We start from the raw sequence: 11895 nt of genomic DNA on the forward strand, positions 1-11895 counted from the left end.
TATTTTAAGAAAAGAGGTTAATATCAAGTTGATTAATAATACATTTAATACAAAAGAAAAAAATAAAAAATAAACACAAATTTATAAGGTATGATGAGATAGTTTGTGTAGAAATTCAAGTTGATTGTAGTAGTTAGTAGAGAAATTATATCTTTGTATACCTACTTGATTTAAAATCAACTAAGTTTTAAGATTTACAAGGTATTGAGATACTTTATGTAGAAATTCAAATTGATTAGTTAATACTACATTTTAAACAAAAAATCAACCTTAAGGTAGATAGATAGATTAATGCTAGATTCATAAGAAGTTACTTTCTTTAGTTTGCATAAATATTCATACACTAGAGGGAAACCTATAAGTTTTGAAGTCATAAAAAAGGAGAATGGAGAAGAAGGAGATAGAGACTAAGGGCTTGTTCACATTTACTTAATTTTAGTTCAGTTCAGTTCAGCTCCTAATTTCCCTCTCTCATAAAATATTCATTTCAGCTCAATTCAGTTCAGTTTAGTTCAACTCCAATCAGTTCAGTTTAGTTCAGTAAATGTGAACAGGCCCTAAGAATGAGAAATAGAGGGTTTTGGAAAATAAAGGAAAGATGGAGAAACGGTTTAGAGTAAGAACATGATAAAACTTGCTTAGTTTTTCTTTTTTTTTTTAAAAAAAAAAAATAATGCTCAATCACATTTCACCGATTAGCTCTTGGCTTCTTGCACTTTAACTGAATTCAATTCACATAATACAATAAATAATCATACAAAGTAAAAAATCTTACCAAGCCAGTGTGCAAAAACACATCTACAAAGTTACGTGGACAAAGTTGGGGGGTGTGCAACGCGCGCGCTCCATACGCAAATATTTTTTTTGGGGTTTGCATGACCATTGAGAGAGAAAGAGAAATAGAGAGAGAGAGCGAGCGTTGATCTTTTTAATATTTGTACAACCATAATTATAGATAACTTTAGAGAGATAGAAGTAGGAGGTAGAAAGGGGGATAAGGAAACGGAGTGAGAGAGACTAGAGAGATGAGAGAACGAGATATAGTGAGTAAGAAATAGGAGGTGAAGGAGAGAAAAAAAAAGAAGGGGGGGGGGAGAATAGAGGGGCCGAGAGAGAAAGAGGGGGCTAAGAAAGAAAAAGGCTATGAGAGAGAGAGAGAGGAAAAGAAATCGGAGAGAGATAGAGAGAAGGTGGGCTGAGAGACAAAAGTGCAAGGAAAGGGAGCAAAGGCAAGACTGAGAGAGAAAAGTGCTATGAAAGAGAGGGAAGGTGGGCTGAATGAGGAACAGAGAAAAGCAAGGCCATAAGTTAAGAGTAAAGAGCATGTCGGGGGATAGAGTAAGCGAGAGAGAGAAGGGTCAAGAGGAAGAGAGGGTGGCTAAGAGAATGAAAGGTCATCTAAAAGGAGGAAGGAGAAGAGTGACATAGGGATCGGGAAAGAGACAATGAGAATTTGAGGAAATTTAAAAAAAAGGAAGGAAGGATAAAATACTTTTTAAAAACTTTCTAAAATACTCAATTATAAGACATAAATGAAGGTTAAAAGGATAGAGAAACAAAGTGACCAAGAAACACTAAAATTTCAAACCACTTAAAAATTTTCAACTTTAAAAATCTAACAAACAAATATACAATACTTTTGTACGGAGTATATTTTACATTTAATCCATGTTTCATAACTTTATCCTTTATTATTGCATTTCCTTATAACTACTCCTTATTATAACAATTATGCTAAAACGAAGCTATTCGAAAATTATTTAGGTACTCATCAATAAGAGACTATATTGCATTCTAAAATAATATCTAAACCAATACTCCTTCGTCCCTTAATAGAATGTCTCTTTCTCTTTATTATGTGAGGAATAAATGCTCAAAAGAGGAATTGTATTAAGGGACGGAGAGAGTAATATTTTTTTTTAAAGAATCTTTAAATTATAGCAAATTCTAAATAACTTCACTTATAACAATTGTTTTTCATACATATTTCCCCATAGACACTTATAAATTCATGTATCTTTGCTATTACAAAACCCGAACACAACCACGAATATCACAACAACCGAACACAACCACGAATTTTACTTATCTTGCCGTCGGGGGGCACCAACGACTAGTGAGTAATAAATGTTAGAAAGGGACTCTAATAAAGAGACGGAGGGAGTAGAAACTAAAAATATAAGACTTTTCTTGTGAAAGCAAAAGAAATTTAATGCTTGATATGGAATTCACTGGATTCTAGAATTACAATACAGTCAAGGTGTTTTATTCCCAACCATAAAGGAAATGTGGTAATCTTCTGCATAATACAGGCATACGACATGCCGAGTTTTATCAATCAACAATGGAACACAAACCAAAAAGAGTTAAAAGTGAAAATAGAATATTTTTAACTAATTAACCTTTCACAGCAAATAGGAAAGATAATGAAAAAGATGTGGAAAGCATGCGATGCTGAAAACTTGGTTAAAGAAAGAGGGCTTAAATCAAGCTGATTTGATAAGGACGAATAGAGGATTGTCGCCTAACCGTTCTCGACCCTGCACAAAGGCAAATAGCTTCTTATGGAAAATGCCAGGCCAAAGTTAATCTAGTAGAAATCTAAACCTTTGACTAGTAGACAATACAACCAATAGTTGATAAGCTTAACAAGAAGCACGAGTAACTTTTTTTTTTTTTTTTTTAAAACAGATACTCGAACTAGATACTATATTGAACATCTTGCTCTTGTTAAAGATTGTATTTGAGAAATGCATTTAATGAAGAAATAAAAATTACATATTCATGCCCAGCATTAGAACGGGGGCAAAATAAGCTAGATCAATGTACAATCCAATTTAAAACAAAATATTAAACAGCCATGTTGTGTGTGTACAATCCAAGACGTGTATGTTAGTTGGACCCGGATACCATTGTCTGACATGGATGTGTCCAAGTGTCTCACTCAGCTATTTTGTTAAAAATTTCTATGATTTTTGCCCACAATGAAAAGCGTCCTACTCATGTCCTAGTGTCAAGGATCCTACAATGGTGTTTAAGGTAAAATGAAGAGTCCATGTACCATACATGTGACGAAAGTAATCAGTGTAATTTTCTTGGAAATGTGCATCTGTGCATCTTGATTTTTGTAAAAAATAAGATTAATTCAACATATTCATTTGCTTGGAGAAGGAAAGGAAAGGTGACCAAAAAGAATACGTAGAATGATAGAAACACATTGAAAGACTGAAGGGAAGAGGAATGGGACAAGGCCACAAGGGTTGAAATGTTGAATGTTTGTATTTTATGAAAAACAAAGAAAAAGTTGGGAGCATTACGGAGAGATTTGGCATAGATCAATATTTGGAGCATAATCAATTCAAGTTATGAAAGAAAGATGATCACACACATTGAGCACAAAATACACCATGTTCTCACACTCAAAACTAAACATGCATGGCTAATATAAATAGCTTGAGAAAATAAATTTGCAAAAATGTCAACAGTTGTTGACAGCAGTGAAATACCTTAAGCTCTGGCAGCTCTATAAGACAGGCACACTCAACAACCTGTACTCCTACACGCTCTGCAATTAAACCACACATAAATTAGACCGGAGGCTCAAAAAATCATTAAATTTCAAGTAAAAAGTTTATATAAAAAAAAAATAATAAAATAAAATAAAATAAACCAAAAAAAAAAAAAGCTTAATATAAATCTTTAGATATGTAGTTTACAATGAACTCCAGTAAGTTTTCAGCAACAACTAGAATGAAGCACTTGTGAAAGCTAACAGTGTCCAGCAAAGTTTTAAACAAAAGCTTTACCAAGCAGCTTAAGCGCAGCAGATAAGGTGCCTCCAGTGGCTATGAGATCGTCAATAATTATGGCACGCTCTCCTGCTTCTACTGCACCAACATGCATCTCTATTTTGTCTGTTCCATACTCCAATGAATACTCTTCTGAAATAACATCCCCTGTTATATAACATCAATATTAGTATAACTGGTACAAGTTACAACAAATAGCATTATAATTTATAAGTTTACACTATATACAATAGAGGTTGCAAAACTTGTAGCTTAGAACAAAAAACAAGAATTAATCAATAACAGCATTTCATATAAAACCAGTAGAAAAGTATGCAGTCTATCATATATAATTACTAAGAAATTGACTTTGCCAGGTCAAAAGGCTTTTAAGTCACACATGATATAGTGTAGTGTCTTAGCAGTTAGGCTTAATAGCTGGTTGACATACCACATACATACATATAGCAAATGCAATATACTTTGCCCAATGTATAAAAAGGCTCAAGGCGCACCAAGGCATTTCAGAGCTCCCAGCGCCACTGTACACCTTGGTGCGCCTCATTCAATAAAAAAAAATTCTGAATAACATCTTTGTGCGCCCCAAGGGAGTGTTCCTTAAGTTGCGCCTTAGAACGGAAGGGGTGAAGGAACAGCTAGCTTCAATTTACACCACAATTACAGAACATATCACAGCAGGTATGCAAGGCCCCATAGCTTCGATGCAGCAAACAATAGAGGACCAAATTGCTGTGAGATTGGAACAAGCCACAAAGAAGCAAAGTGATGAACTAGCTGCGACGACACAGATGACATCATTGTAAACTGCTCAGATCAGATGTGCGAGAAACAAGAAGCATTGATGACATCATTAAGATACGATAAGTCAAAGTTTAAATCAAGATGCAGTCGGCTGTTTCACTGCTCAGATCGACTCAGATTACTCGATCGGAGGTGATGGCTCCCAGCATTAACAAACTTAATAACCTCACTTTTGGCAGAGGTTGGACTTAATGTGGGTGGCAACACAATGGGTAATAGATTGGTGGGAATCGGGGGTGTAGCCAGAGTATACAACCCAAAAAAAAGTGAAGGCGAACATATCAACGACCCAGGTGCTTCCCAATGGATGGGAGGGTCATGTGGAGGCTGTAGGGGATGTTGAAGGCATGAAAAGTTGTATCTCCGACAATTAAAGGGTCAAACCAAGATGGGTGGATCCTTTGAGGTGAATGATCAATCCGATTTTACAGGTTGAGTGGGGAAGATAACTTGAAGTAGCAGTGATGAGCTGGTGGTGCTTGAGGGAGAAGCGTTGCTTTTGGTTCCCATGAGAGAATAGCCTACGATCTTTAATTTTCTAGGAGTTGAAGCTCTGTTGTTCTGACAATCTCGGCCAAAGCTCAGCCGGCTCTCTGCATGAACAATGGTACGGTGCATGAATATTGTAGGCAGTTTATAAAGCGAATGGCTCCGTTGAGTGGTAAAGAAGAGTAAAAGCGGAGCTCAGTTAACATAACGCAAAATCCTCGGATCAGGTTATAGAGTTGTCCATTAAGGTAGAGGACAAGTTAAATTTGGACTTATACAGACCCAAGTCTGGCATAAGAAGTTCATTATAAAAGGGGGACCTAAACTAAACACATACTTATACACAGTAAGCCCAAACAGCCTTTACATTCCCACCACACCCACTAGTAGCTCTTTTCATTCCAAGCCCTCAGCGAGAAATAAATAGGAGGTTGAGTGATATGAAATTTCAAATGAAACGAGAGAGAGGTCTATTTTTCAGGTGTAATGATTAGTGGACAGTGGGGCCCATGCAAAAGGAAGGAGTTGAGTGTGTTAGTAGCACAAGAGTAAGGCGCTACTCTTTAGAGCTGCTTTGCACTACTCTACTTTATTGAATTTACTCTCCTTTACACTCAATCTGTTCTGCTGTGCTCGCCCCTCGCCCAGAAGCTCAAAAGAACATGGCCTAAGATAAGGAAGAAACACAAGGAGTGGGGAGGAGATACAAACGGATGACCAACAACCACATATATCCTATGTTGCACGGAAACAGATACGGGGACAAAAATGGGTACGGATATGGGGACGGGATATGGCAAAATCAAATTTTCTAAAAACGGGTACGGCATGGATACGACAATAAAAAAATATAAATCCATAAAATGTAAAAAAAAATTAAAAATATAGTACTATTTAAAAAGAAAAAATAAAATAAAATAAAAAAGCGGAAAGTGACTTCTACCTACTAGAGTGCCATCTACACACTACACTCACTGACTTCAAATAAAAATTAAAATAAATAAATAAATAAATAAAGAAAAAAGAAAAGTAACAGCAGGTTTGAGGAAAGAGAAAAAACGAGAACTAGAAGTCTAGAAGCAAAACATAGGGAGAAGAAAGTGAAACAGTTACAGGTCGAAGCCTCGCCGGTGTCCGGGTTGTCTTAGGTGGTCTCCGCCTCTCCGGCCGCCGCAGACAACTAAATTAGGTCGCACCTCCAAAGGAATCGTTGTTCATAATTATTAGGGTTTTTAGAAAATTGGGGAAAATTGAAAATCAGGTTTGTAATTCACTAAATTGAGGTATTTTTAAAAGAAAGGCCTGGGATTCTAAGGAAACGTCATAAAATGGTCCAAGCCGTCCCCGATACGTATCCAAACTAGAGGCTAGCCGTCCCTAAATTAGCTTGTCGTACCACTTTCGAAGGGGATGCCTTGGGGACGTTTCCTAGCCGTACCCATACCGTACCCGTCCCCAAAATGTATCCGGTACGGGAGATGACAGCCATTTGGCGAATCTGTGCAACATTGCATACATCCCTAAATCCATTCATTAAGCTTAACTTCAAAAACCAATAAAATGGTAGGTTAAGGGTTGGACTATGAAGTTGTGGTGATGATAGATCTAGGCAAAACTCATTTCCACCATTGCGGTGGAGAAATTCTAACACCATCCAAGTCTTTTGGAGTGTTCCTATGAACTAGAGATGCAATGCAAGGAGAAGGAGATTGCCTCAGAGGTTGTGCTAAGTAGTGGTTGAGGATTTCTTACCTCTTCCTTTGGAAAATGAGCATCAATGGATGGAAAAACCAAGGATGATGTACACCAAACCATCACTTATTACAAAGTGGAAGAAACAATTACCTTGAAGGGGGATTTCACCTTGGGAGCGACGATCATCTCACTAAATGCAGTGATTAGAATACTGTAAAAAGGAGGTGCCTAGTAGAATTCAACTACTATATAAGAGAAACTCACAAATTACCCTTGTTTCTTTTTCTGGTGCAAGTGATGCATTCTCTGTTTCTAACCTGATTCCTTGCAATATGGTAGAGCAAATTGAAAGGGAAGGAAAAAGAAGTTATGATTTCATTTTCCTTTGTTTAAATATGACATGAAAGAAAGGAAAGGAAAGGAATTGCAAGGTGTCATTTTTAAATCCCCTCTAATGAACCAAATTCTTGGAATGACTCGAAGAAAGCGTACAAGTTCACTCAATCTCTCCTAAGTCTCCTCTTTCCTTCCTCTTCCTTCCCTTACCCTCCCCTTTCCTTAGCTGTGTATAAAAAGGTCAAGATACACTAAGGCCATAGCGGTCTTGTTACACCTGAGCACGCCTTGGTCGACCTCATTGTTGTGAAGCAAAAATGGTAGGCAGACATATATAAAATAAAATAACCTTTGGTGTGAAAAATAAATATGTGTGACTTTTTGTATTTGATTCATTTAGCTTAAAAAAGCGTTGAACCTCTTTCAGCAAGTGCCTTAATGCCTAGTAGAGCTTTTTAATGCACTAACTTACCCTTAACCTTTCTGATATTCCTCATTTCCCACTTTTAGATATTTTTTTTTTTTTTTTTGAAAAGACGTAAGGACTTATAATAAGAGAATTATATGGAGAAAAAAAAAAAAAAAAAAAGGCTGTGATTTGCATAAGCCAATTTATTGAATTTTATAGTATGTTTGAATAGAAATATTTGTAGGGAAAAGGAGGAAGGAAAGGAGGGATAAATTTTCCCTAATTTGGATAAGTCAAGGGGTTAGAGAAAGGAAAGGAAAGGGATCCATTTTCCTTCCCCATTTAACAAACCAAATTTCTCCACAGTTGGAGCTATTTGGAAGGAAAATGAAATGTCAAACTTTCCCTCCTCTCGTTTTCCCTTCGCTATTGTTATCCAAACATAGTGTTAAGCAAATTTTATCTCATGTGGCCCCAGGTGATGATTGTAGCATTTTAACACCACTATATTTAGGAATACTACATTTTATACCAACCATAATTCAAGCAAAACATATGTGATAAACTGGCAACATTTATAAGAATAAATAAATGTGTTAGGCTTCACTAGCAAAATAGTAATCCAATACTGAACATTATTCCATCCATTTCTTTTTTATGTTCTTGTTTGTAATCTTATAAGTATGCACAATTTGAGAAAATCTCCTATATTATTACTCATATATATAAAAAGAAAAAAGTCATGTTTGGACTTGTTTGATTCGTAAGAGAGAGGCCACTTGTCAAGTAGAAGAAAAAGGTACGAGACTACTATGGGAGAGCAGCACCCACTAATATGCCAGAAACATGGACAGCAGCCACAACACTTCACTGGAATGCCACATGGACAGCAGCCACAACACTTCAGTGGAATGCCACATGGACAGCAGCCACAACACTTAGTGGGCACAAATCAAAATCCTTTGGGTGGTTGTGAGAGAGACAAAATTTAATATATAAGAGGGAAAAGGGTTGAGGGAAAGAGCAATATTCGTTTGGAAAGTGGTAACCTCAAACTATCAACTGGTGTCTTTAATTATGCCAAGAATCAGCCTCTCCACAATTTCCTGAGTTATTTTCGTATTATGTGATAGTGTTGGTGAAGCAAGTTTATCACATAGTCTCAATGAATGCTTAAAAAAAGAACAAATTTTTTAAAATTTTGACTATTATGTAATATTGGTAAAAAATGTAAATTCAGCAAATGGCCAAATATACATTTAGCAAAAACTTAAAAAGTCAAAAAGTAATTGTGGGAGTAAATTTCAAACAGAATAAGGATAGTACTTAGATTTTAAAAAGGAAAAGAAAAAAGTTTATATGCAGCTTAAGTAATACCACAACAAACAAATGATAAGACTCATAACATAACAGTCAAATCGATAGATAAAAAAAAAACAATAAACTTGCCGTTAATAAGAGAAATTTATGAGAAACTACAGCCTACATTCTAGAGCTAAACTTCAACAGCCTACTATTTACACACCCTTCCCATAAATTAGGCCACATTTTATTCTTCCAGTTTTAATATATAAGTAGGCATACATAACAGAGCATAGCCTAGTTGGGAGTCCAATTAAATGCAACAAGCAGCCATAATAAAGTATCCATAATCCTGTCGAAATGTGTGATTAGAAAGAACAAACAAGGATACCACTTAGGGTGCGTTCTATTCACTTGTTGGTTGTTAATCAAAGCTAGCCACAAGGATACCACTTAGGGTGCGTTCTATTCACATGATCTTATCTGAACTTATTAGCCCTTATTAGAACTTATTTTAGTTATAAATTAAATTTGGTAGCCCTGATTAACCCTTATCACAATTTATGTGAACTTATTTTTCCCGAACTTATCTTTTCTGAACTTATTAACCCTGAAATAAATGGAAGGTGAACAAAACAGGGCCTTAAACAATCAATTATTTATGACAAATGTATAGATAAAGTTGCCGTAACAAACCAGGTAATTTCCCAGGCTTTCTCATTGGAACAAATTTAGCACCAATGGCCAATGCAATGGGTGGACCGAAAATGAAGCCTCTTGCCTCAACCCCTACAATATAGCACGCGACATCACATGATCATCAATATGTAGATTGTCAAACAGTTTCCAAAAGAAAAACCATCAATAGGCATAAATAATATATGCATAACATAACATAGAACAAATCTCAACCACCTATGCAAGCTTCATCAATGAGTCAAGAACGTATTATAACATTATCAACTCAAATCACAAAATACAGGCAATTGATATTGAATAACCAAGAAAACAAATCACTTCCTCCATTTTCTTTGGTTGAGGGGATATGATACTACCTCCGTTCCTAAATAATTGACACGTTTGAATTTTTTCACTATTCATATACTAACTTTGACCCTTGCTTTTTAGATATAAAACAAATTTTAATATGATATATATTGTTAAATAAGTATTAATACAAAGCTTCATAGTATCAACATTTTAAAAAAAAATTAATAACATTTAATCATATACATCTAATATCAAACTAGTGCATTGATTAAGTATGTCAAGTTTAATTGTGTCAATTATACAAAAACGGATATAGTAATAAAAAGAGTATTTATCAAAAATCAAAAAATAGAAATAAAGTGAAGTGAACAAAATTTGTTTAAAAAAATAATGCTAGCACATTTTATACTTTTACATTAAACGAAAAGTCATCAATTAATATCTGTGTTACACAAATTCTTCATTTCTTCATTTTTCCTAATTGCTCTTAGATCGTCACAATATGAGTACTAGACTATAGAACAATCCCACCAACAACAAAGTATAGAGCAAAAAAACATCATATTTACAACTATCAAACGAGAAATATGTTACCTGCAACAACAGAAATATCTTTTCCCTTGTATCTTTCAACAAACAAATCAATTGTGTCCTTGAATGCCTTTGGATCCAACAGCATGGTAGTAATATCCTGAAACATTACCCCTGTTTTCAAAAATACCCACATGCAAAATTTAAATCAATATCAACAAAGAACACAAACCCATAAAATAAAAATAAATAGCACATCCAAATCATCAATTAAATTAAGCACACATTTTAAACAACAACAACAATATCAAAGCAGTATCATTACTTAATTAAAAGTAACTGTTTATCAAATTTAGAAAAAAAAACAGTATCATTAGTTAGTTAAAATACCCACATACAAAACTTAAATCAGTATCAATAAAGAACACAAACCCACAAAATAAAATTAAATAGCACATCCAAATCATCAATTAAATTAAGCACACATTTTAAATAACAACAATATCAAAGCAGTATTATTACTTAGTTAAAAGTAACTGTTTATCAAATTTAGAAAAAAAAACAGTATCATTACTTAGTTAAAATACCCACATACAAAATTTAAATCAGTATCAATAAAGAACTCAAACCCACAAAATTAAACTAAATAGCACATCCAAATCATCAATTAAATTAAGCACACGTTTAAACAACAACAATATCAAAGCAGTATCATTACTTAGTTAAAAGTAACTGTTTAACAAATTTAGAAATAGCAGTAACACAAATAAGGTTAATAAAATCGAACCAGGTTTAGGGAAGTTAGGGATGACACGAATAGAAAACTGAATTCTTGAGATTCTGTCATCTTTAGGAGGTTCTGAATCCAAAGCCATTTTGATCGGACTAACAGAGGGAGAACAACGACGGGGGAGAGAAGAGGAGAGAGAGAGGGAGTGCAGTGAGGTCGACTTGGGTGTGCGAATATTATTGCTCAATGGTTAATATTTCAGTGACAGATTGCCCTCGATGATTCAAGGAATGTGTTTGTCAAATATAATGGGCTGGCGAAGAAGGTATTCTCAGAGGACACATTTGGTATTTTTGAAGGACTTTTGTCGGCTATTACTCGTGGAAATGTGGAGTTATTGGTGACGTTGTGGGGGTATAAGAGCAACTCCAATAGTTGTATTTAGGTACTTGCTTGCAATATTAAATAATCTCTAACTATTAGCTTGACTATTAGTGTTAGAAAATGCAATTAGCTTGGCTAAGCAAATTAGCTTTGTCTTTGGAGAAAAACTTACTAAAAAAAAAATAAAAATAAAAATACAATCAATAAAATGAAATATAAAAAATTAATTAAGGAGGTGAAATTTATTTAAATTGTAAGCTAATAACTAGCCATTGGAGTTCATAATAGCTACAATGACAATTAGCTTAAAAGCTTATGTGGCATGCCAAGCTAATTGTCAAATTTGCTTGCCGTTGGAGTTGCTCTAAAAATTTATTTAAATTGTAAGCTAATAGCTAGCCTTAGAACCGCCACACATT

General features: G+C 34.7%; 1 protein-coding gene across 1 annotated transcript; it reads right to left on the minus strand.

Annotated features, from left to right (window-relative positions):
* Nucleotides 1-2362: 2362 nt before the first annotated feature.
* LOC145590799 (adenine phosphoribosyltransferase 1-like) lies at nt 2363-11354 on the minus strand. The gene is made up of 6 exons (XM_081647196.1): nt 11150-11354; nt 10426-10536; nt 9538-9630; nt 3807-3956; nt 3507-3565; nt 2363-2540 (listed from the first exon to the last, which is right to left on the minus strand). The coding sequence occupies exons 1-6, from the start codon at nt 11235-11237 to the stop codon at nt 2487-2489; spliced, it is 555 nt and encodes a 184-aa protein (XP_081503322.1). The 5' UTR covers nt 11238-11354; the 3' UTR covers nt 2363-2486.
* Between the last annotated feature and the right edge of the window lie 541 nt (nt 11355-11895).

Source organism: Chenopodium album, chromosome 18, assembly GCF_948465745.1.
Source record: "Chenopodium album chromosome 18, dcCheAlbu1.1, whole genome shotgun sequence".
Lineage (NCBI taxonomy): Eukaryota > Viridiplantae > Streptophyta > Magnoliopsida > Caryophyllales > Amaranthaceae > Chenopodium > Chenopodium album.

Excerpts from the sequence above, each read along its gene's own strand:
- LOC145590799 (XM_081647196.1), bottom strand. The coding sequence starts at position 11,237 with ATGGCTTTGGATTCAGAACCTCCTAAAGATGACAGAATCTCAAGAATT. Across the intron at positions 3,957-9,537 it reads AAAGCCTGGGAAATTACCTG|GGGATGTTATTTCAGAAGAG; the intron begins GTTTGTTACGGC and ends GTTATATAACAG. Across the intron at positions 3,566-3,806 it reads TGCTGCGCTTAAGCTGCTTG|AGCGTGTAGGAGTACAGGTT; the intron begins GTAAAGCTTTTG and ends GTTTAATTGCAG.